The sequence below is a fragment of the Plectropomus leopardus genome, chromosome 8, assembly GCF_026936395.1.
Source record: "Plectropomus leopardus strain MGB_pleo_1.0 chromosome 8, ASM2693639v1, whole genome shotgun sequence".
Lineage (NCBI taxonomy): Eukaryota > Metazoa > Chordata > Actinopteri > Perciformes > Serranidae > Plectropomus > Plectropomus leopardus.
The window spans coordinates 3,615,331-3,641,692 of NC_142183.1; the positions used below are offsets into that span (position 1 = coordinate 3,615,331).

Sequence of the window (26,362 nt, forward strand, 5' to 3'; positions counted from 1 at the left end):
AAGGACTCGAGCCCACACTGGGCAAAGGGCGAGTACACTTAGAAAACATAAGGATATGTAGGAGGGAGACAGCACCAGGGAACCAAATTCTGAGCGAGTGGGCTGTGAAAAAAGAAATGTTAGAAATAACACAGGATAAAGTGCTATTTTTGAAAAAACTCTATTACAAGAACATGCAGAAAAGTCTCTTAAATCAAAACATCACCACACTGTCTCTCAAGTCATTTTGTGTCCTGTGTCTCATTTCTGGCCGTGAATCAGGAGGCGTAAAGTGCAGGCATCAGCTGGCTCCCACAAACACAAGAGTATCTGATACAAGATGATTTGTTGTCGGCGAGGAGGAGCGCGTGCAAACATCTGACATGCTTCAGAAAAGAGCCACGGCCTGATTCAAACAGGCCCAGTGTGGAGAAAATGAAAAATGACGGGGACAGACATGAATCTGTCCCCATGTGGGAAATGAGAGGTGAAGATGGAGTGGAGCTGGAGAGGAAACTGAGAGTCAGAATAAATTTGATTATTTTTTCATTTTATTTTTAGGGAAATATGGAAGAAAATAAACTCACTTCATGTTTTCCAAGAATGAGAGGAAACAGACAGAATGAAGAGGGAAATTATTTCATTTAAATAAATAGGCCATATTTAAATTTTGATTCTAAGAGTAATTCAAATTCCATGTAGCTTATGATATTTTGGACGCCATATTATTTGGACTTTTCTATGATAATTTGGAAGACACACCATGCTATGACTTTTTTTCCTTTTTTTAAATAATATTTTGGACAACATAGTATAGTATGACTTTTTTTAAATGATATTTTAAACAACATACTATAACTTTTTTTCCACGATATTTTGAAAAACAAAGTATACTTTGACTTTTTATGATATTTTGGACCACATACCATACTATGACTTTTTTAATGTATTTTGGATGAAATAGTATACTATAGCTATTTTGGATAAAATACTATAATATATTTGGAGGGCAAGGTGAGGAGGTAGCAATAGCAAAAGTGATATTTGGTCGAGTGTGATTGAGCAAGATTTATCAGTCATGGTCGTGTTATGAGTCAGTGAGCAAAGACAGACTTTATAGCTATTTACCCTCTTTTTGCTGTTGTTTTGTGTCTCTTTGTAGATGATTTCTGACTCTTAGTTGTCAATTTGAGTCTCTTTTGTAGTCTTTGTGAGTCCCTGTGTCTCTGTGCAGCTGTTTTGCATCTCACATGGCTTTTAGTAATAATTTTCAGTTGTTTTGCACTTGCTTTTTGTCTTTTTGCTGTCAATCTGTGTCCTCGTGTGGTCGTTTTGCTCCTTTTTGTAGTCTTTGTGAGCCTCTATGTGTATTTACAACTGTTTTGTATGTCTTTGTAGTTATTTTTCGACAATGTTTGGTCATATTGAGTCTCTTCCACATCAGTATGTGTCACTTTGAATTAAATTTTCAGCTGAAGGCATTTCAGGTGAACCCCTGACACTTTGGGGCCTTTGGCCTTTTCCCACTGGATCTGTTCTGAAATCTATCCATGAGATCTGTGGCTTGTTTTTCCAAAGATATGGTCTTTAAACTTGTCATGAAGCTTTGCAGAGACCTCCAGTCACCCCAAACTGTTCTTCTGACTTGTGAGGACACAGAGAGTGCACAACTTTATTCACACTCCAAGGTGCTTTGTGTCATTGTTTTTCCTCATCTTTCAATCACAGCCTCCGGACCTTAAATCTCAGACATGCAGGCCCACTAAAAATGGTGCACTTGTCTTTTGTCCTCCTTAATATCTCATATTAATTTTAACCCACCCCCTCAACCCAGAACAATGACAGAGAGCGCTGCAAATGGACATTGTGAGTGAAAATCCATTTAAGATGTTGCACTAGAAATGAAAAGACGTCATGTGTATGAAGGAATAATGGCCCTCTGTCAGTCTGCCTGATGGATTAGCAGAAAACGCGCAGAAAAGACTGAGGACTGCCTCTAGTTTCGGCTCACATGAGAAGCTGTGGGGGCCGTCTCCATGAGATGTTTAAGAGGGAAAATAATGTCACAAAAGGGCTCTCTGAAAAGCGTTTATATTTTGTCATTAAGTTTCCGGTTGGCTCATTGGTCACAAGAGGAGCTTATTGGAGGTTCCAAGTCACATATGAAGGAGCGATGGTCTCTGCAAGTGTATCGTACTTAGAAAAGAATATTCAGTGTGTCACAATAAACAGCACACGGACAATTGATTCAGACAGGTCTAATGTTGTACTGAGAACAGAATCTGAACCCAAATAGCAGATAGATGTGGAGGATAAAGCAGCCTTTTTTTAGTTTAGAGGAAAGCAAATGTGATTCTGCGGGAGGAGATAAGTCCAAACCAGCAAAAGTTCAAAGCGATTGGAGGCAGACGAGAGATAAAACATTCAGGCAGAATAGACAGAAACACATCTGGAACGCAACCAGACAAACTGGAAAAAGGAAAAGTACAACCTGAGGAGGTAACGGGAAACTGTGACGAGCTGAAAGGATCAGGTGGAGTTTCAGGTGGAAGCTCTCTAGTGACGGCTGCTGGACAGGTGAGGAATGACAGGGTCTGAAAGGACAGGACACAAAGCAACAGTTATCACTGGTATGATGGAGTTTTGGGGCCACATTGAGGCAAGTTTTTTTGGGGGGGGAGTTCAGCAATAAAGTCGTAATATTATTAGAATAAAGTTGTGCTTTTACGAGAAAAAAAGTAATTTTGTGAATAAATTTAATTGGAAAACGGAAAAAAAAGATTTTTTCCCAATTTTTATTATCAATACAAAAAAAGGAAAGTTTTCATGCAGTGTGCATGGAATAAAATAAAATAAAATAGATGGGGAGATAAAAAGATCTCATTTGGGAGGATGCAATATTCCGAAAGTTTAGCAAAGATGAACAATGTCAAATCAGCCCTGAAAAGTTGGACACTTTGCTACTTTTTCATCATCAACAAACAATGACAGTCTCATTCAAGACCTGTCACCCAGGTTCATCCAGTGAAAGCAGTTCTAAATTTGGCTCGATTTTTGTCTGCAGAAAGGCACCCAGACAGTGAGTTCAACTGGAAAATGTCCCATCGCCACCCACTACCACCCAGCTGAAAAGGAAGTCAGGGATCGATACTGATCTCTGACTGCACCACTCAACCTAACATGCACCCCTCGTCCATCTCAGCAAACATAATTCAACATTATGAATTAACTTTTTTTCATTTCTCAGCCCCTGCAGCCGCCATCTAATCAGACACATCTCCTGCAGTTTAATGAATCCCCGCAGGTTTGACTCCTGCTCCGTTATTTCTCTGCCGGCGCATGATTCCAGTACAATAGATTGGCAATCACATAGCAGGTCTTCACATGTGTAATTGATTTCAGCGTCTACAAACTTGTTGTAAATCAGCCCCGACAGAAATGATAATCGTTTCCAAAACGAATTTGCTCCAGTTTACACTGGTGGACTAATCTGTCTCTGTTTGTGTCTGCTCCAATCTGTGTCTCATTGTGTGTGCTGTCTCGCTGTCTCTGCCCGAGGCGGCAGACGCTCCACCTCACAATCTTCGCTCAAACTTTACCAACATGGACATTAGGAGGCTGAATCACTTCATTACAGCTTTCTTTCTCTCTGTCTTTGTTTTTTCTTCATTCATTCTCTCTTTGTTTCTTTCGAGACATCAGCACTTGAAATTTTACCCTCTGAAATCTGAGCAAATTGGCTTAATTTCTTTCAGAAACATGGGAAAAAGGCAATGAGCTGGGAAAGAAAAAGAAAGAAAGAGAAGGAAGAAAAGAAAAAATAGACTTGGAGGAGGTGCTTAAAAATATAATACTTCTGTGACATAATTTTCGGGAAGGTAAGTCATTCTTATTTGTATAGCACACTTCATACCAACAGAGCAATAGAGAATAAAAAAAAGAAAAAAGATACAGATTTACGATAAAAGAGTAAAAAGATGAGATATAAAATGAAATCACTAAATGATTGAACAATTTTAAAAAATATAATCACCATTAAAAATAGCAAAAGCGCAAGCAAGAGGTGCAAAGATAAAAAGATTACTTAAAATGATAAAAAAAAAAAAAAAACAAGTTTAAAAATAATTTTACAGTTAGTAGTGGCTGGAGTAGACATTTTAAAAAATAAACGTTTTTATTTTAAAGATGCTATTATGTTATTATATTTTTTTTCTTGACAATTTTTCCCTTGCTTTTTAAAAGTAACGGACCGAACAGCGATATTTGACGAATTAGGATGTGAATACGTTGTTTTTTTTTCCAAAATTATTTCCTCTTTTAATTGTTGCCTTTTCCAGATTTCTGCCAAAGGATTTTTTAAAAAACAACTACGACAAAATTGCTGCTGCATTTGCTATCAGGTCGGATTCGGAGGGAAATGGTTTGTGGCACAAATATGAAAAAGGGCAAACAGAGGTCAAGCTGTTAGACAATCTGACGTCGGCTGATCATTTTGTACAAAAGCGACAAATATAACAAACGACGATGACAGTTTAAGCGGTAAAATCCCTCACACGGGATTCAATCAGTGTAAAAGGAACGTGCTGCGGTTCAACATCCAGCTGGACTGTTGAAACATGATTTATGAGCCGGGTTTCTGTTCTCTTGACAGTTTGTCGCTGCCACAGACGAGGAACAGTCAGAGCGCCGTCCTCCATCTGTAACCACATTAAACCCTCGTCAGGAAGGATTTTCTTCTCCTAATTGAATCGACTCGACGTGTGGGCTGGCTGCTCCGCTTGCTTCACTCTCTCTGTCTGCTCGTCAATTTCTTCTCTGTTTGTCTTTTGCTGGTTTTGTCACTGTCTGTCCCCTTTTTAATTTGGAGGCGATTTCTGTTGTAAAAAAACAGACATACATCCAGCCAAAAGATTCTGTGAGCAAACACAATGTATTAATTGATCAAACTAATTAATTTGACACCGCTGCTTTGTTTCTTAACTGAGTGCTGAGAGTGCTCTAATTCACCATGTTAACCCTTTAACACCTGGATCGTCATTGGTTTTCTTGTGCTGCATTCAGATGCCTTTTAATAGCATTTATAGCTGTGAAACCTGAGAAAAAAAAGAGTTAATAATAAAAATGTGAAAAAAAAGTTTTAAAAGGAAATGATATGAAAATTAGTTGGGGTAGATTATTAGATACTGACAAAAAGAAAACAAACAAAAAAACAAGAATAAAATGTTGAGAAAGCTCTATTTATATTTATCTTATTTATATATACTTAAAATTATGTTACAAAAAAAGGAAAAAAATGCTACATTTTTTAACACTTTCTTGAGGTCATTTTCCATGTTTTTTTTAAAAAAAAGGAATTTATCTGTCTTTTTTTCCCCTATATTCCACTAATGTTCTTTTCTAACTTTTCAACTAATTTCTTGCTAATTTTGGGCCATTACGTGTCAAGTTGGTTGTCACCTTCTTCACAAGTTTTTCAAAGAAATCAAGCAAATCTCAGGTTTTAAAGGGTTATTCTTTTATGTATGCTGAGGATTTCAAGTCTTAACAAAACGTTTAAAGAAAAAAATCGTTTTATTAAAACATGCTTTAATTATATGCTTTCATGCAGCTCATGCAGGCAAAAAGTCATTTGTCACTCACCTGAAAGCTGGCCCACCAAAAACCTTCAAATGTCACGGATATTAGTCATGTCGAAACATCACACAGACAGTGTCATTGTTCAGGTTTCTAGGGACGACACCTACGAGCAGCGCTGTGAAATTAATGTGTTTTTCTGTCTTTTATTGACGGTCGATGTGAAGCTGTAAACTGCAGGTCAGCAGGGACGCTGCAGCCAGAAACAAAATGAAAAGAAATTGGTTTCTGTGTTCATAATGAGTCACAAACAAGTCGGAGAGAGGACAGGACGCAACGCTGAGACCAGCACAAACACACGGAGCGGCATATGTTCACACATACACTGATAAACACATGCACACACACACGTAGACTCTAAGCATGAATGAATACACACAAACAGCATCGTTACCATGTGACTAGTGGTGAACTTTTGTTCTAAAGACTGAACTTCAGTTTTCGTTTCATGGCTCGGCGTTCAGTTTGCTTTGGCAGCACGTTTTGGATTCACTTCAGTCGGACTGTATTCGTCCCCACAGAGCGTAATTTCTGCCGAGCGTCGATAGAGACGGTCAAAACTGCAGGATAAATATCCCTCAGAGAAACACAAATCGTCTAGAAGCACAAAGTGGAAACTGTGCTGTGGTGTGTGAAGTTTGACTTATTGCTATACACACACATTTGAAGATTTTTAACCCTTAAGAGATTATGATCATTAAGGACTTACAGCTGAAACTGACCTATTTTTTTAAGTGCACAACTCAGCTGCTGTTTGACCGTTTACACAGCAACGGTTCTTGCATGAAACTTGTTGGAGTTTGAGCTTTTGTTCACACGACAACGGTGTTTTAGGGGCCTGAAACTTTTGATTATTAGTCATTTTTTGTCCAGTGTCCGATCCAGTGGCGTATCATGTGGACACGAGGACATGGGCTGCCTGGGCCGATTAAAAAGTGATCAGTGTAATCCAATAATATATTTTAATCTGAAATTGCCAGTTTGTGTAAAAAATATTTTTTATTTTTGATACTTTAAGAAGAATTTGGAATGCAGGACTTTACTTGAAAAAGAGTTTGTCTTTACTGTGATACTGATACTTTTACATTATCAAAATATCTGAGTACTTCTTCCACCACTGTACTATACATCAGATATACTCAACATGAGTGCTGTGTGCTATTACGTAACCCGTCAGGTCTCAGAGAGGTCTCGGCTCGTCATGTCATCAACTCTTGGTGAAGTTTTTTTGGCCCCTGAAAACCTGCAAATCTCATCAGGGTGTTCTTTAAGATTAATGGCCACTCATTGAAAGATGACAGTTGAGGCGTAGTGATGAATATCGGAGCTATGCTGAAAAAAAGTTATTTTATTTTCTTCACCTTGAAGGCCCTTATTAATTTTATTCACATCAACACACTGTCTGGGACTTTTCTTGGTCAGCTATTTATCAGCGCAAGCCTCTTGACACAGTGAAGGATTACACAACTATCATTTATGACTTTACACAAATATTTATGACTGCTGAAAAGCCAAGAAAAGACCCGTTTATTTATTTTCCTCAAAGCAATTCTGCATCTTCTGAGTCTCCTATATGCTAACTCTCCAGCTGAAGGGGAAACAGATTTACTCGTGCGGTGTTCACAGTGTCTAACGTTTCTCAGTGAGAGTCAGGGAGGATATGTGTGAATGCAAATGAAGCCTTTAGTATATAAAGCTAATTCACACAGGATGGTCCTCTCCAGCTGCTCTCATTCCAAACTCATCAAATATGTGAAAATCAATAAAAAGTTCCTTGAAAAAGAACCGGTCGTGGTGTCGGTTGTTGTGATAAGGAGCACGGAGGTCCCTATAGGGTGGGTGGGAGGGGCGGTGGATGGATTCAACAAAGAACGGACTTTCACCCAGTAGGTCAGTGTTCACTTCCCATCCGATTTCTTTTCTACACTTTACTATGAGCCTGTTTTGCCTAATCCTAACCTTCCATGCCAGCATGTGCTTATGTTGACGCCCCGACATTAGTGCTTTTGTTGCCTAAACATAAAAATGTGTAACATAATCCCTCCATGTGCTTGTGTTGACATCACAGTAGCGGCATCCTGGAACGTCAAGCAGACGCAAAACGCAAAGTGGCAATACGTAATGACTTGGGATGAGAGTTGTACTAATGGACGTAGTCACCGTGACGTCACACGTTGGCTGCGGCATCCAGAACGTTGACAGCAGATGCAGAAGAGCGTAATATGCAGATGTGGAAGTCCACTGTGGCAGTATGGCACTTGACTTGACGCTTTAGCCAGCGAGGAGGCATAAAAATATTAGTTGTAGTTCCTAAAATGAGATAAACAAGTTTCTTATCATTAGGCTCCACAGACAGCAGTTTTAGAAATGATAAGTGATGAAAATATAATTTGATATGTTAGTGATAAACACAGAGAGCGGATCTTTTTTAACCTGACAAAGCTGAGCTGTGAGTAATGCTCCCTCCATTCATCTCCACAGAGTATCTCTGCTAAGAGGAAGCACTTTTTGTGCTTTATCTTTCAGGTTTTTTTTCTTCCTGAACTACCGACTTAATCTTCCTGAGTGCCTCCGAGTCATCAATGTTTCACTTACAAAAGAGGAAACGAAGAGAAAGAGAGAGCGTGGATTAGCTCGGCGAGGAAACAGGGATCCTTTGAGTGAAGCGAGCGCCTTAATGACACTTTAATCAGCAGAATAACTGACGGCTCGCTGTTATCGAAGTCACAAAGAAAGGCAACACCGGGATTATCAACATCTCTTTAATCTTTAATTAGCCTTTATCAGAACTGTCACATAGCAACAGAAAAAAGTCATACACATTTCAGCTCCCTGAAAGAGAAGCCTTTTATGTTCTTTTAATACATGAAAATACCCATTTTGTTCTGTCAAAATAAATACTGAAGAGTTTTATAAAAGTTGTTTTTTTTGTCTCCTTTGGACAGTTTGTGGGAGTTTTTATCTTTATATACACATTCATGCTGTAAGCTGCAAACATAAATGAATAAATTAAAGACGAGATGGAAGAATACGGAGCAGGAATGACACAGGAGTACGGCTCGGGGAGTTGCACAAATAGCAGCCATTGTGGAAATCCTGCTTTGTGCAACACATTTATATCGTTATTATTCTTCTTTAATAATGAGGGTCCAAACTAGACTATTTCTTGAAATGTGTTACAAAGTGAGACTTAGACAGTGGCTGCATCTGAGAAGTTCTGCAACTGACATTTAAGAAGGCAGGTAAGATTTTGAAAAGATTTTCATTTTTGCAAATAAAAAAAGGCAGAGAGGCTGTGCTGAGAACTTCAGTACCAAATATTACCTGTGCGGTTACGTGAAGTTTATGATCCAGCATTTTAAAAAAAGTCGTACCGATGTGCAAAAATGAAAGAAACCAGACAGACCGATCACCAGCAGAAAATTTTGGTATTGAATGTTTTTGCAAACCACGAATACATTGCATTTGGATTTTTAAAAGTATCATATCAAGGTTTCTAGAGTGACGTAGTATATGAGCTGACTTTGTCATCGGGCGGTCACGGGACGGTGAATGGCGAGATATTAAAACGCGACGCCCACCACTACTGTTTGAGATCTGCAAACAGCAAAACCAGGTCTTCATTAGGGACCTTTCATTGTTTTTCCAATCGCTTTTTGGGTGTTTTTTTAGGGACCAATCTCTGTTTCATTTTTCTTTCTGGCCCTTAAACGTGGGTGTTTTTTAGTGATGGGTGGCTGTTTATCCACTGGCATTTCAGACCAAAAACGTGGGTGTTTGCTAAGGATCAGTGGTTGTTTTTACTGTAAGATTTTAGAGTGAAAAGATGGGTGTTTGTTAGAAACCGGTCCCTGATTTTCCAGCAGCTTTTTAGTTCCCAAACGTGTGTTTTTTTCACTGACTGTTGACTGTTTTTCCAGCGACTTTTTTGTGAGGTGTTCGCTGTTCAGGCGGATTTCTCACTCAAAATGCGGTTGTTTGTTCAGGATGCATTGCTGTTTTTTAAGCAGCTTCTTCTGACCAAAAATGTGGGTGTTTTTTATGGACCTGACGCTGTTTCTCCAGTGGCTTTTAGCTTCCAAATGTTAATGTTTTTAAGTGACTGTTGACTGCTTTTTTGCCCAAAATGTTTTTGCCTAAACCCAACCATATCTTATCCACTGCATTGTCGAAACATAAAGTTTCAACAACTCTGTGACATAATTAAGAACAAACATAACATATCTGTGGTTTGCAGAAACGTAAAATGTCAAAATTTATCTGCCGACTGTGTTCAACCAGAAATTTTATGTTTTTTCTGGACTTTTTCTGAAGAAATATTGAACCACCATCTCTAATATTTCTTTACCTAAAAACGAAACAAAGAAAAATTATTTCGGAAATCAATTTGACACACACAATGAATCATGGGATATTTAGGAGGCAAAAGGCTTTTAAAGGCTACAGATTTTGCTTAAGGTAAAGAGGAAAAGAACAGATTCTTAATGGAATTGATCACCTTAATTATCGTCCATCCTGATTTCTCTGAAAATTCAACCCTCACAGCTCATGGAGGGTTATATGAAGTTTGTAGAGGACTTACATATTGCAGTTTAGTTGGTCTGTGTTAGTGGCAGTGCTGCTTTTTCGGCTCTGAACGATTCCCCTACTTTGTTTAAAGAAAGAGAACTCAACAAACTTTTTCTTTGAGCTGACCAGCACTCTGCGCTCACGCTGCCTGAGTTTTTCAACTTTTCACCCATCTGATGATCATCAAAAACCACTAACGAACCGAGGAGTTTGAAGACTTCACAAAAGTTGAATCCAAATTCCTTCACAGGTGGACCGACGCTCAAACAGTTTTCTTTGAAGTAGTGAAGAGAAAAATATAGATTTCAACCTTGAAAGTATTTCCACTTGAGGCGGCGGGGTTTTTCTTCTCGCCTCTCCCCGCGCTCGCTCTGCCTGAAATAGCTGCATGACCCTTTGAATCTCTCAGATGGTTCCTAACTCGCTCAGATTCATTTTCTTTGTATCTCGTGATGTGTTTGGTACATCTTCAAAAATGGCCTTCATTACACTTTTTGGCTCATTAAATTTCATGCAGGTAGGCGAGCTTGACTTTCCTAATTTTAGGAGCTTCCCACACACACACTGACAAACATCTCCACAAAAGACAGACACACACACACACACACACATACACACACTCACTGCCTGACATTTAGCTTACACAGATGTCATGGAAACCGCAGTTGTGGGAGTGGGCGGCTATTGAATGGCAAAATAAAGAAAAGGAAACAGAAAAACAAAAAAGCAAAACACTCAAGCCACAAAGTTTGTCCCCTTTCATACTCGTGGAAAAACAACAGATGTTTGTTTGAAAAGCAATTTATGGGCTCGAAGATACTGAAAACATTTATATGATTGCTTATTTAAAAAAGGCTGAATTTGCAGCCTCGTGGGACTGAAAAGATCTCTGCAAAACTGTTTTATTTAGTTTATACTTGCAGTTGTTGTTTACGGCCGTTTGTGGCGTCACTCTGCAGGAAGAGGTCATGTCAGTGAAGGACGGAGTGAGGATGCGAGGAAGCTAAAATTATTGTGTGTCGTTATGAGATGACAGTCTGAACTTTTCTAATTTGTCTAATTTATAAAGTAAAAACGTCCCTGTGGTGCTGTTATAAGATATGAATCATTTGTTGAGGCAGAAAAATAAAACGTTTTCAATCATAAAAGAAATTTATGATTTTCTGTCAAACCAATTTCAATCTGCATTTACGCAATGATGGAAACCCAAAATCATCACAGTCAGGACCACTTTCTTCTGAGAGCAAAAACTGTTATATTTCAGGACAATTTTGGTGAAACAAATTGATCGGGCAAATTAACCTATGTCAAAAAGTTGATTTCTTTTATAATGTCACAATCTTAACGTTTCACAGTTCACTAATAAAAATAAAAAGTGCCATTATAGATTTTCGTTTACAGTCTCCACTCTTTTTTAATCATCACATACTTTTAAATAATTTTTCATCGTATCGTATCGTATCGTATCGTATCGTATCGTATCGTATCGTATCGTATCGTATCGTACCGTACCGTACCATATCGTATCGTATCGTACCGTATTGTATCATGTCATGTACTGTAAAATGTTCTTTCTGCAATGGAAAAAGCTCAAAAAGAAACACTGAAGCTTGGATTGGCTACAGGGGAACAAATCAGAAATTAGACAAACTGGTTCTAATGCATAATTTGCACAATCTGAGTTTAATATTAAAATAGATCATCTAGTTTTAAATTGTCGTGAGAATACAACATATATTGAAAAATAAATAATATTAAAATTCACTTAAAAAACATTCACAGGTTGTTTTTGGGAGGGATTATAAATTTCAGGAATAACTCTATTTGCCCTAATAACTTCAGAAAATATATTCCAGTCTTAACTGAGCAAAACTGATCTTTTCCTCCATCACAAATACGGGTTGTTCTTTAATTATGGAAGAGGTCACAGTTTGTTTTGGAAAACTGTATAAAGAAATGTATATACTTGTTCTTCAGTAAATAGGAAAAACATTTCCTGATGTCTGTCTATTGTTTGATGCTGAAAAGTTTACATGTACTGCAAAAGAAATTCAACAATACTGAAGCAGTTCAGCAGATCGTCGCTCACGGGTCAAGCCGTGACCGAACCGAGTCAACAACAGAATAAAAAAGCTTTTCCAGCAACGCCAGAGGGACGAAGCATGTTGAATTTACACTTCAAACGATGAACTTTATATAAGAACTTTGTAGCTTTCATGAATTCGTTTTTCTTCGCTGTGTATGGAGACACAGACTGTCGTGGTCGTCTTTGCTGATGTCTGCATGACCTTTTACTGCTTCGTCTAAGCGTTCAGAAACAAGCTGTTACACCGAAACTGCCAAAAAGCTTTGGTCCCTCCCCAGAAGCACTGAGGTAAAAAACATTATCTGAACTGACTACAGGAAATTACTTGAAATTGCAAGGGATTATGGGTAGAGGGGAGAAGATTTTGACATCTAATAGTGAAGCGCTTTTTTCATGTAACAACGTGAACTGAGGACAAACTGTCGGGGATCATGAGAAGCTTTTTCCTTGTCGGTTTTTACTGTGTAAAAACCAAATGAACAGCAGTTTATTTGGATACGTTTTCGAGTCCCTTCGTTCTGATGTAGAAACCTTAAATGTGATGTGATTTTGGGCTACGAGAACCTGAAGTGTCCTTGACTGAAACACTAAATCCCCATGAGATCTGAAGTGATTTTCCATCCTAAATAGTTATCTGGAGTATCAAACTACTCGTATGCGGGGAAATGTATCAGCTGAAACTTTTCAAACCGCTTCAGCATCATATTCCACCTTTCTGGGATTGACCCATAACTCAACACCACAGCAGACCCTGTGAGAAACGACACATTTTAGGAAAAGAAAGACTTTTTGGAACACGTTGAACGCACAGAGATCGGGATTGGCAGGAATCGTTTGGGACATTTCTGGGGACATTTTGATACTTTGACTTTGCTGTGAATCACCATTTGAATCCAAAGTGTCTCTCAGAAACTCATGGATATTCATGTGTTGCTCAAGGACACTTCAGCATGATTAAAAGCTGCTGCAGATGAAAACGATCTCTACATTAACGTTGGTAAAATACGACTAGTACTTTTATATTGAATATTATACATGGACACTTAAAATTAAGATTTCTAAATGTATTAAGAAAATAGAGTTTGGATCAGTTGATTTAACCATTTGAAACCTGGAGCAACATCACTTTTCTTGTGCAGCTTCAAGCTGCCTTTCACAAATATTTAAGCCTTTGAACGCTGAGCAACTTGGTGCAATTTCTTCCAAAAACATGGACAATCAATAGATATATTTCTCTCAAATTTTGGTTGCAAATTCCAGGCATCTAAAATTTTGGCATTTTATTGTGACTATCCCACAACACACTTGTGTAATAACGATGCTGTTTAATCAGCCACTTGATCTGCCACGCCTGCCAGGTGGATGGATTATGTTGAAAAAGTGCTCATTAACACAGATTTTAACAAATTTTGGATCCAATTTTAAGAGAAAAAAACCATTAAATACATAAAAAGTCTAAGATCTTTAACTTCAACCTGTGAAAAATGGGCACAAAAATAAAAGTGTTACATTTTTGTTCAGTGTATCTGTATTAAAATATCAACTTTTTATAGACCAAAGAATTTTTTTTAAAGAAGGATAATAATACATTGCATTGTATTTCACACATTGCAAAGTTAGAAATTCAGAAAATTGTTTCAAAAACATAATTGTTATATTTCTAAGCACTTTTCCAAGTTTTTCCATCTGTGTTTTTTTCCTTTCATTTTTTTTGTCTGTTACAAATTTCTTGCAATTTTTTGGATAATTTCTGCCTTCTTTCCATGATTTTGAAAGAAATAAGCCAGTTTGCACAGATTTCAAAGGTTTGGGGGATCTGTCATGTTGCACTGAAATGTTTTTAGTCGCATAAAAATGTGAAAATTTCACCATCTGTAGTATTAAATTTTTGCAAAGACCTGATGTGAAGTGTCGATCACGTCTGAAGCGGCTGGCCGTCCTCTCGCGCTCTCGCGGCCGCTCTGATGTGTGAGGCTCATATTTATGTATCTGGAGTAACATGAGAGCTGGTGTCATTTGTGAAATTTCGGCTTGGATGTTTCCTCTGAGCTGTGACTTGCTAAACTGGGTCAATGAGCTCGTCTCTGAGCAGATTTGTAATCACGTCGCTCGCTCAAGTGTTTCCAGTCAGGAGCTTTTTGGCTTTTCTGTGTGTCACTGAATCAGCGCTCAGCACTGTTTTCATCTGATTAACTCATTGGAGAGGGTTCTGTTTGTTCCTATGAAACTCTTTTTTTCTGAGGTTCGCTCCCGTCTCTGTGGCTGGTTTGGACTCTGGAAGACACCACGTTCACCGTTTGTGTCTATATTCCTCAGCTCAGTACTATGAACTAAAATTTAAGTGCAGCTTTTTTGTTTTTGCCCCCATTTTTCACAGGTTTAAGATAAAGATCTATGATAGAGACCTCTCTCTAAAATTGTGGTCACAAATTTGTTAAAATCTGTTTTCTCCTTTACTAAGATGATCCATCGAAGTCACATCTAAGGTTTGGCCTTTTACTGCGACTGTCCCGAGGCACACCTGTGTAATACTGATGCTGTTTAATCAGCATCTTGATCCGCCACGCCTTTCAGGTGGACGCCTGTAGTGCTCACTAACGTGGATTTTTTTTCATATTTAGGATTAAAATTTCACAGAAATAAATCTACTGAGTGCATGAAAAAGTTGCAGATCTTCAACCTCATTTTGTTCAGTGTGGATGTGTCTAAAGTATCAACTTCTCATTAACTTAATAAAAACAACCTTACTTTTAAAAAAACTACATAACTGCGTGATGAAAGTGTTTGATCCTCACAAAACTGGGTAGAAGCTCTTTGTTGGGTATCAGTGGAAAATGTTAATCTGGGTTCATCTCACGTCTGGAAACTGACAACCACATAAATTCTGCTACAAAATCATTAATTTTTAAAGGACTTTTCCCAGGTAATTTCTGTTTATCATTTAAAAACGTATTTTCAGGTTATTTTCACGTACTTTTTACTAATTTCTTGCTAATTTTTGGGTCATTTCTTCTTCTGTGGCTCCTTGCCTTCGTCCCATGTTTTTGAAAGAAATCAAACCAAATTTTTCGAGGGGTTAATTATTGTGTGGAGTTACTGGTGAGATTCAGTCTTCTGAAGCATCAGTAAGTGAACTTCTGAAGAATTTTCTATACTGCAAGAGAGAGGACGGTTTATGGGTGAACGAAAGGAAATTAACTATTACTGAGATTGTTATTAAAAAAAATGCCATGTTGCATTGTGGGTACAGGTAAAAGGTTGGTTTTCGTGTTCGCCGTTGCCATGAATAAATCTGGTGCATTCTTGAACGAGCAGAGGCGGAGGGAATAAATGGCGTGGTTTCATACATACCAACATCACACATGAGGATGAACACGTGCATCACCACGGAAACACAAACAAGACTGCAAAAACCTGCAAATTCAGTCACGCACACCATCATAATCATACAGCTCCAACGCTCCACCTGCTGAATCATTCAAGAGCAGCTCTTATGTTAAAGTTTGTGATCATCAAACTTTTTACTGCAAGAAAACGGAGCCTCGTGGGGCGATGAGTGTGAGCTAGCAGCCTCGATTATAATAATAATAATAATAATAATAATAATAATAATAATGATAATAATAATAATGCACTTTGACAGTTTGGGTCAGGATTTAACACAACCACATTTTCCTTTCAGCTTAGTGAGGATTTAGCAGAATGCAAAGCTTCGGCCTCGGAGACGCACCGGTTCTTCAGCTTTGGCTGATCTTCAACGTGATGTTTAACAAAGGAAATAAACTGCCTCTTTTCCTTAATAATAACTTATTATTCATTTTACAGGGAACAACTTTCTAAAATCTATCGTCAATCTGTCTGATTTTGTTCTGGGAAACAACAGGGAGCATCTTATAATAATCACAAACAGGTCCTCTGTGTGTTATGAAATAGCTTTGGCAACATGATTCACTTCCAAGACTCACAGTCGTTAATGTCGCGCTGTGAAATTCTCCTACACATTCCACCGAAGCTGCCGGTTCTCCACCAGACGTCTCAGAAAGCTACCAGCGGGCCTGCAGACAGGATCACAGCCGCATTCTGGCTCCGATTCAGTCAAACCGGGACAGCTCAGTCTCTGCGGGCCCTGCAGACGGGGGGAGGGAGAACCAGCATGACAGAAATCAGAAAGACAGAGAACTGGTTTTGTTCCAGTCCACAAGGTTCCCGCCACCTTTTAAACACCATAAGGTGAGTTTCAGATGAACTTTGCAAAGTCTCGTTCCTCGCCTGGATCCCTTAAAGTCCCGTCTCTGTTTGTTTTTTTCTGCTGGATTTGTAGCATCTGCGTTTGGATTTCAGCTCCGGATCTGTGAAGGCTGCGGTGTGTTTCCATCGTCTCCGTGGCGACGATGTGAGAGCCGAGGTCATTGGAGATGTGACTGAGGAGTCGTCGTTGGTCACAAGCAGGACTCGTGGGACTCTGTGACGGTGTGCAGAGACTTCTTCTGCTCCGTGTGGTTCCCGTTTTGAAGGACAGAATATCTGAAGGAAACAGAAGACAAAAGTTATATAATAATTATTAGCTGCAGCCCTGAGGACATATTTAACCGTTAGGGACTGGCACATTTTACGCACTTTTCTTTTCTTAGTTTTTGATAATTCGGGCTGTGTTCATGCATATGGCAGAAAGTTTGGCAAGATTGTGTATTTTTACATTGTGTAACTCTTGAAATGCCAGGTTACTGCCATGATGTTTTTAAATAAAAAAAAAAACAAAAAACAACAAAAAAAACAAAAAATTTTATTATTTTCATTATACTACATGCTAATTAGATTTTGTGATTATCACAGCCTGAGATTTTTCAATGATTAGCTGCAACACCCATTTTTATACATTATTATTTTATGTGCAGCGTCGATGACTCACATTCATACCGCTCTGCACAGAAAATGTGCTGTGAAAATCAAGACAGTCAAGCTATGAAAAATATTTATATCATTACGAAATGTTAATATTATTTGCTACTTTCAATGACTTTATTTTTTAACATTGGTACTAATCATAAATATTAAATATTCAGTAATTTTCAGAATACTAACAATAAGACATGACCCAAAAATTAACAAAAAAAAAATGGTTTAAAATAAATTAACAACAAATTTACCTGAAAATAAAAAGTACAAAACAAACAGGAAAATGACCTTAAAAAGTGCTGAAAATGAAAAACAGTATTTATTGAATATATTTCACTTTTCTTTAACATCTTCATGAATATAAAATTATTATAAATTTAATTACAAGTTACAGGACTTTTTTTTTCTTCCTATTTTTGGATAATTTTCTAATGATCCTCCCTTTCCTCTTTAAATTAAGTTTTAATGTAATTTTCTTTACTAATTTCTTGCAGTTTTTTGGGACATTTCTTGCCAAGTCGGCCACTGACTTTCCCTCCATATTTCAGAAAGAAATCAAACCAGTTTTCTAAGGTTTCAAAGAGTGAATTAGCTTGTGAAAGGCGCTTAAATGCAGCAGCTGATGTCGATCCAGGATTCAAAGGGGTTAAAAAAGAAAAAATGTTGACAAAAGTTTGAAAATTCTCATCTTTGTTGCCCTGTCCTCGCAGCGAAGTCGCACTTGTCCGACAGCTGCATCATAAAAAAGCCAAACCACACGAGCTGCAGCAGAAATTTACCAGCTGCAGATTCATTTTCCAACATCAGTATCAGACCTGCTCAGTCTGGTCGCTGCCAAACAGCTCGGCTCGATCGTAACTGCACAATACGCCGAGTTTAAAGCCTCATAACAGCCTCCTGATGGAAAGTGAGTCATTTATCAACAGAGCCAGATCCCTGCTTACTGGAAAAGTGATCAGGCAGTCTGGGTTACAGGAGGGCGATCGGGAGAAGCCGTCAGAGCCGACTTTGTTACGAGACGTTAGTGGTTCAGGACGGAGAAAACAGCTGACAGAGCCGGCAGAGACGCTAACATGCAAGCGTCCACTTTTAACTGGATCCATTTTACTTTAAATGCTCAAAATCTGAACTCAAGCTGAGCAGAAACACACGTTCTCCGAAGTGATCCCGTCTCGATTTGTAATCCAGTTGACACTTTTCTTTTCACGGAGGAGTGTGTGTCAAATTAATATTTTCACTTTATGGTTGTTGAATGGTTTAGTCATTAAGCTGAAAAAGCAGAGTGGCGTTTTTTTGAGCAGAATCAAATCAGAGATAACTAAAAATGATGTTTTTCTGCAAAAGAAAAATCCCAGAAAATCCCCAAATCCAGGAGTGCAAAGACTCCAGGCTGTTATCGCTTCCAAAGGTGATTGGACTAAGCGCTCAGTTAAAGGTTTAAATATTTCAATATTCAGCCCAGTCGACAGAATCAAATGTCAGTTTTGGTATTTCTGTAAACCACAGATAAGCTTGGAAAATTGAAAAAATATGGAGCACAGTTCAATCTAAGCTGTGATAGCTGGAGAGATGTCAATTCATAAAGGTAATTTATGAAATAAGCCATTCCAAATATACAGCAGAGCATAAGGGCCATACTGAGATTTAAAAGAAATAAATCAATCTGAGATTTTGAGAGTAAAGTCGTAATAAAAAATACACTCATAATTTAATAAGAAAAAAATCATACTATTTCAAGAAATAGAAGTTATTTTACCCAAACAAATTCTTAATTTTACAAGAAAAATTGTGTTATTACATGCATAAATATTAAATTATACGAGTTTATTGACTTTTTTTCTTGTAATATCATCTTTTTTTTAATCACAATTAGACCTTTTTTCTTATAAAATGATGTCGTGGTTGGTGAGAGGGTGGTGACAAAAGCAGGCTACTATGAGGATCAGCCAATGGCAAAATTCAATTGTAATATCCAGGTTTTAACCTTTAAAGGGCAATGACTGCACATATTTATACACAATAAGTATAATTTTAATACTCTGCACGCAAATGTAAAGAGTTGGACCTGAATTAATCAACAAATACCTGTATAAATATTGCTTTTCGACTGCGAAAAAGTGATTTGGGTGTTTAGTTACTCTTTTAAGTTATTTTTTTTTAAGGGTTGACACAGAAATCCTTCTTCCTCTGACAAATGAACCATTTAAAAACCTGCTGGATTATCTGAAAAATTAAACGTCACAAAGTTGAAAACACAGTTAGATGTTGACCTGCTGGAGATACATGGTTCCCGCAGTGAAAATGTTCATTTAAATAAAAGAGTAAAGGTTAACATGAAGGAAAAACACAATCGACTGAAACAACAAACTCATCCAGTGTCATTTTCTCTGCTGTGAATTAAACCAGAGTCGCATGAAGCGAAACACAATGATAATGAGCTCATTTTTATGCTTTATGTCACGCTAATCTGTTCAAGCGAGCAGCTCTAATCAGACAAAAAGAGGCATTTAGGAGGAAGTACAAAGCATGATCACGACACAGGCAGTAACGCCATATACACGGCATGTAATTGTTTCTCGCACAAACAAATTGAAATGTGAAATTAGAGCAACAACAACAGCAAACAGCTCTTTTCAAAGGCAAGACGCACATTTGTTAAAGTCAACACAAACTCATTTGGGTCCCATTTACAGTCTGCAGGCTTCACTGCATCCGAACGGGAAGCGAGTATTCACATGTGTGCACGGGGATACGTGCAGTGACTGATTATATACATTTAGTGCAGACAGATCAGTGTATATGTACGAATGTATATATATGTGTGTGTGTGTGTGTGTGTGTGTGTGCGCGGCAGAGGCCTCACCGCGAGCTAAAACCATTACGAGCTGTTTACACAAACACCCGACCAAAGACGCTTCCTGCTGCCAAACTGGCCGTGAAATTTACCTTCCAGAAAGCCTCCAACATTTAGGGCTTTTCAAAAGGAAACGGGCTGCAGATCCTCGCCGGAGCGGAACCCAAAATTGCTGCCACATTGAGCTCAGCTGGTCTCGCCGTGGTTGTGTCAGTGAGGCGAGATCTGCGGACACTCTTTGGTGGAAACAGAGCTGTTGGGGAGTCGTGTTTGTCAGGAAGGAGAGCTGGGGGAAGTTACTGATGATTTTTTTGTCATCTTTTATTTTTGAGTACGAGTTCGAGCTGATGAAACAGGCTCAGGTGAAGTGAATCACGCTCTGTCAGCAAAAATTTAAAAAAATTTAAAGTGAATCTTGTAATTCTAACATTAGGCTACTGATTTTTGTTTCTCAGTCAATTTTCTTGTATAAAAACAAAAGAAGACTTTAGAAACGATCATTGGTTTCGGAGGATATGTGCTGCATCAAAAATTCCTGCTAAGAGCGCTGAAGTGCTTCATGCTTCTCGACGCTGAGGTCGATGTGAAGCTGCGAACGATGCTGCCGTCTGTGACGAGCTGTGACAGCTCACCAAATGGTGTTTTCAGCACAGGGGTGTGGCACTTTAACCCTTTAAAACCTGAGCGAATTGGTTTGATTTCTTTTAAAAACATGGGGGACAAGCAACTTGGCAAGACATTGCCCAAAAAGTAACAAAAAAAGTCAAAAAGTTATAAAAGAATTACCTGAAAATAAACACACAAAAACGTCCAAAACTAACAAGTACCTAAAAAAGTGTCGATAGTGAACAAAAAAAAAAAAAAAATTCTATATATTTCATTAGATTTTTGTGACATCATTTTTTAACATAAAATTATTTTATTTAAAAACATAATTTTCTTGAACATTTTTTCCCCTATTTTTGGGGATAATTGTCTATTAATCCCGCGCTCTTTTTCAAATTCCATTTTTAGGTAATTCACTAATTTTTGCAATTTGTGGGACATTTCTTGCTGTTTTCTTTGTTTCCAGGGAAGGTGGAGCATTTACAGAAGGTAACAATACAAATTTTCCCATGGTGGAAATAATAAAAGATTATCTTTTCTTTAAGCCAAAATTTAGGACAGACGACATGGTTTTCAAAACGTGCATTAGCTTAAATTGCAGGATTAATGGTCTTCTATTATACAATTGTAGCACTTTTTTTTAATAAGATGGCTGTTTTTTTTTTATCTTTTTATGCTACTTTTTACATATATAATGTGATATGTTTATCAACAGCTACCGCAGAGATGGATGTTGTGTTAGAAACAATAAATTATACATTTCCCTCCTTATTTCTGTCATTAGATTGCTATTAAGAATCTGGTTTTGCAATGAATTAGTTAGATGAAGTAGTTAGTAAATTCATAAAAAGAAGCTGTATCCAGGGTGCATCTTTAAATATACAATTGATATCAATTCTCTGTGATGTAAAAGGTTAAAGCTGTAATTTTCATCCATATTAATTCATAAATAAAAGGAGAATGGATGAAAGTCGAACATGCATCAGAAAACTTCTCGTCTACAGTCTCATTAAAAATCAAACTCTTTACATGAAAGTAAGCAAAAAAAAGGAGTGAACGCTGGTACAACTACTGATGTAATATAAAAAAAAACATATAAAAAACTTTAGACTGTTAATGTTTGCTCATTCGGAATATCTGGGATATCTGGATCAAATAAAAATTTGGAGCGGGACATCCTTTCTGTGTTTATTTGTGGTTTTGTTTGTACACAGCCGAGCCAACAGGCCAACTGGCAGAGCAGGAGACAGGATGGAGATTTGTTTAATGAGGCCAGAGGAGAGCGAGAGACAGAAGGCCCCGATTACAGGCAGACTAAACATCTCCACATATTTTGGGCAGCAATGTGGCAAACATTCGTCCTGTTAAAGTGCCCTTTAGCAGGATTCTGGATGTGCTATGTGGCAGAGCCGGATGTACGAAAGACAAAAGACAAAGATTTCTAAATGAAGATCATTACAGTTTAAGGTCTCCAAGTAACATTAAAATATGGATTTCAAAACCTGGGATCTAGTCAGCAGAGAGCTATATCACACTAACAGCTGACATCGATCATTTTTGCTTTTTTGTTCGCTATGTAGGTTTGATTTCACAAGAAACTGAACGCAGCGTAGTTTGAAATGTTGGACTTTCCCACCACGACATGAATACAATCCAATATTTAAGGATTAAATTAATATTCTTGAAGTTTTGAATATGCTGGGTCTGAAATTTCTTGCTGAAAATAAACACACAGTGGAGCTAAGGCCACGTTTAGCTGAGAACAGCATTACTAAAAATGGAAAAGTCTATTGTTTCAGTTTTTTTTTTTTTGCGTTCATATGAAAACATTATTAGAACGATCCTCGTGAACGCGTATGTGCAGAAATAACTGAAAATGTTGCATGATGCATGCCAGGCCAGTAGTTGGCAGTGTAACTTAATGACACACCACAGAAAAAAACCACATGCCATAAAGGCGTTCTCCTGCAGAGCGGTGAGTGTAAACAAACAAGAAGACGATGGCGAACGCACGCACGAGAGCCGACAGCGTTAATAAACTCAGTAGAGTCAGCAGCACAAACACAGCTCGTCTGTCCGCCACTGTTGTTATTGTTGTCCCCGCACATGACTGCAACAGAAGTTTAACATGTCATGCAAAAACTGTTGCCGTAAAAACGGCCCCTAAAATAAACTAAACCAAACTAAACTAAACTAAACTAAACTAAACTAAACTAAACTAAACTAAACTAAACTAAACTAAACCAAACCAAACTAAATTAAACCAAACCGAACCAAACCGAACTCCAGCTGAGGATATTCAGTACGCTCTCACTCCACTGAGAATTCACCTCTGCAGATTACTCTAAAGAGCTCGTCCTTGCTGTGTTCGGTGAGTGTGTGATGGAGATTTTCATCACATAAAAACCAAACAACACAGCGTCCTCCGGTGTGTCTAGATATGCACAGCGCAAAGAAAGTCAGCTCTTCAAACTGTGAATAAAATAAAAAAATAAAATAGATTTTATTTCAAAGAGTGTGAGAGAAGACAACCTTCACACATTTTCAAGTATTTTTACTCACACCATGATATATATGTATATCTATATATATCTATATATATATATTTTTTACTTCATCCAAAAGACTTTGAAAAAGTTTCGCCTAACAGCCAGTTTTCTAAATCCAAAGAGGAATGAGTCATTTCTTAAGCTGAAAAGATGACAATTACTATTTTGGGTAATGAGTAAAAACCATTTATGTTCTTGTTAAACATTTCCTTTTGGCTCTCAGTATTTTTCTTAATTTCTTAACCTACTAAAACAACTCGTTGACGAGCATGTTTGATTAAAAATGCTGCAAAAGGTTCTTCCTTTTCTCCCACACATACCGCATTCAGGGAGAATATTAAAGTCATAAATATCCACCTGGCTGCCTTTATTTTCTACAACTTTTTTTTTTTTTTTTAACATAGAGACATAAACAAAATATACAGCTCATTAATATTTTGGCAGTTTTTGTTTATGGCTACATATTCCCTGCCCAAAGCATGAATGGCTTTTACAGTCCTGTCATAAATTAAACAAATTCCTTTCACATTCAGTTCACCACAGCAGCAGCAGCTTGTTTACTGACTCACTGGAGAAAACCTACAGTAAACAGTCATTATTAGACTGCAGGCGGATAATGAGACAGTCGGCCCCAGGGCCCAGAAATGCAGCAGGGGCCACCACCTCTCCCACAGAGGAGCAAGACACAAACGTTGTGGTTGTTCGTTGCAACCTGTTCTCATTCTGAACTAATCAAATACGTCCGCTGTCGGTGCTTTTGGCCAAAAGCCGTCTTCTACGTTCAACTGGATGGCATCAGATGAGAACGTGCCCGGACAGAACCGATGGTGTTGTTATTGTACGATTGCGGACATCCGGACGGGACCAGGTGCGTCCACATGCAACGTGCACGGGTGATGTCACTTGAGAACACGGCTGGACGAAACTGCTCGTGTGCGCATGCAACGCTGCAGGACGGTGTCAGGTAATAACGCTGTGGTAATGACGTAACATTAGGAGTGCGAGGGTTGTTTTGCCTGTTTTCATAGTTGTGGTCAACGCAGTCTCACCGCGGAGTCACATGGTGACAGCCGGGAAGTGACCGTCCATGTCAACCTATGACGGTTTAGGTATCTGTGCCACATCAAGATTTGACGTTCCGAGATCGGAGTGAGAACGGATAACAGGGTGATATTAAGGAGCGACAACCAACTTGAGTATGGGAGTTTGGAGTTTGGGTTCTGTATGTGTGTTTGTTTCTGTTTTCTACACCTTCCCATGTGCCTTTTTTTCCTAAACCTAACCATCGTAACACTCTGCGTTGCTGTGTGAACACAGGCACCCTGCTGCGTCATCCCACGTGCATTTGGTGACATCACGGTAGCAGCATCCCAGCACGTCATAACTTGACGTGGCAAGGATACTTAAAACATCATAACCCATTCATGCTCTGGGTTATCCAACCTGTTCTCACTCCAAATTCAGAATGTCATCAACTGCTACAGCAAGGATACCTAAAACGTCACTGGTTGACTTGAAGGGTCACTAACTGACAGTCACCATGTGACGAGGAGTGAAACTGTGTTGGCAGCAAAGTTTAAAATGACTGCTGTTCATGAAGTTTGACAGAAGCAAAGAGCTGTCTCTATTCCTTGTTGCAGAGGAAAAAAGTCTGTCAAATATCCCCAAAAGAAGAAGAGATAAGAAAACCCATTGAACACCCCTCGTATTTGCATTACTGACAGGAGAAATGTGTATTTGCAGCTTTTGGTGAAAATGTGTCTGCATCTTTTTCCCACCGAATTTTTCACAAGAGATCAAATCTTCCACTTCTACAGTCCTCAGCCTGCCAACATCCCCCCACTCACTCTCTCTGATGACCACTGTAGCTTTCTCACCCTCTCTCGCCTCCCTCTAATCACATACCGCGACCTCGCTCTCCACTTCTTCTGATGATCCCACTCACACTCTTTCTCTCTGAAGTGCAATAATTGATCATCACAATCAGGAAGCCTTTTTCCCTCTTCTTTCATTCGTTCTGTGTCAGGACTCTGTTTCTGTCCAGGTCACCACCTGCCAAGACGACAAGTGGCTCGTTTCAGCCACCGAAGACAAAATACCCCAAAATGAGAGCTGCAACCTACTGTGATGCTGATGAAAGGACGCGGGAGGCGGAGGATAGAAGAGGTCAGGACAGGAGGCGAGGAAGGATGATAAATATGAGATGAACACAATAGAGCGGAATTTGAATAGAAAAGAGATTACACAGCATCGAGCTAACTAGACTGAAAGGAAGAAGACAATTTCATGCAGAAATTATTCAAAGTTTACACCCACGAGGGAAGTTTGCTTGTAGCTCAGCAACAAAAAAGGGAAAATATGCGTGTTGGCAGGAGCAGCACGACTTTCTAAGACTCCAAAATAAAAAAAAAAAAATGTTTGCACTCCACTTCTATGATCTTGAAGGAAGGTTTGTTTGCAGATCCAAAAATGTGCACAGGTAAGCAAAGGCGTAAGACGAATTACAGCAGGTGAGTGTTGTCACCTCAATTACAGTGAGACGGAGTAAAGTTTTCTCACAGGGAGAGGGAAGGAGAGAGCGCAAAGAGAGGAGAAGCAGAAATAATTTAATACAACAGCAGTTCCAGGAGATTTAATGCTGCAATCTTCTGACCTGTGAAAAACGGTCAAAGTCACGATGCTGTTCGCCAGCGTCCTCTCCAGAATGAAATAAAGTCGTAAAAATAAAACTAAAAAGGCAGAAGATCCAAAAATAAATGACAAATGTTGACTGAGTCCAAACACTCAGAACTTTAGAGCCGGTCAGCGCTGAAGCACCACTGCTGACACCAGGTCGACTGAAGGAATCACAAAGTTGGCCTTTCATGGGATTAAACTCGCCCGCTACTTTTCCTCCTCTCCCGCTCGACGAGGCTGCTCTGAAGACGCGTCAGAAAGCATTAGGGAGAGCTGGGAGATTTTTAGCCGGAGCCAAAGAAACCCAATCTGCAGCGGGCAAACAGAAGGAGAGAATCTGAGGTGAAGCGCCGAGGGAATGCGGCCGCACGGATCGTGTTGTTTCCACAGTGATGGAGCACCATGAACATTTCATATATGGTCAAAGGAGTGGAGGCGGGAGGTTAATGAGAAACCGTGAAGTGTGAAGAAGACAATGACAAGTTTTCAAACTTTTCTTGAAACTTTGCACAG

General features: G+C 38.7%; 1 protein-coding gene across 4 annotated transcripts in view; it reads right to left on the bottom strand.

The window, feature by feature from the left end:
• Positions 1–8,359: 8,359 nt before the first annotated feature.
• Positions 8,360–26,362, bottom strand: part of htr4 (5-hydroxytryptamine receptor 4) — a 206,020-nt gene continuing 188,017 nt past the window's right edge. For all 4 annotated transcript variants that reach the window (XM_088080755.1, XM_042493792.2, XM_088080753.1 and 1 more), the window contains one exon: positions 8,360–16,792. In XM_088080755.1, coding sequence (XP_087936881.1) covers positions 16,708–16,792 — 85 coding nt within the window. In that variant the 3' untranslated portion in view covers positions 8,360–16,707. The remainder of the gene's footprint in view (positions 16,793–26,362) is intronic.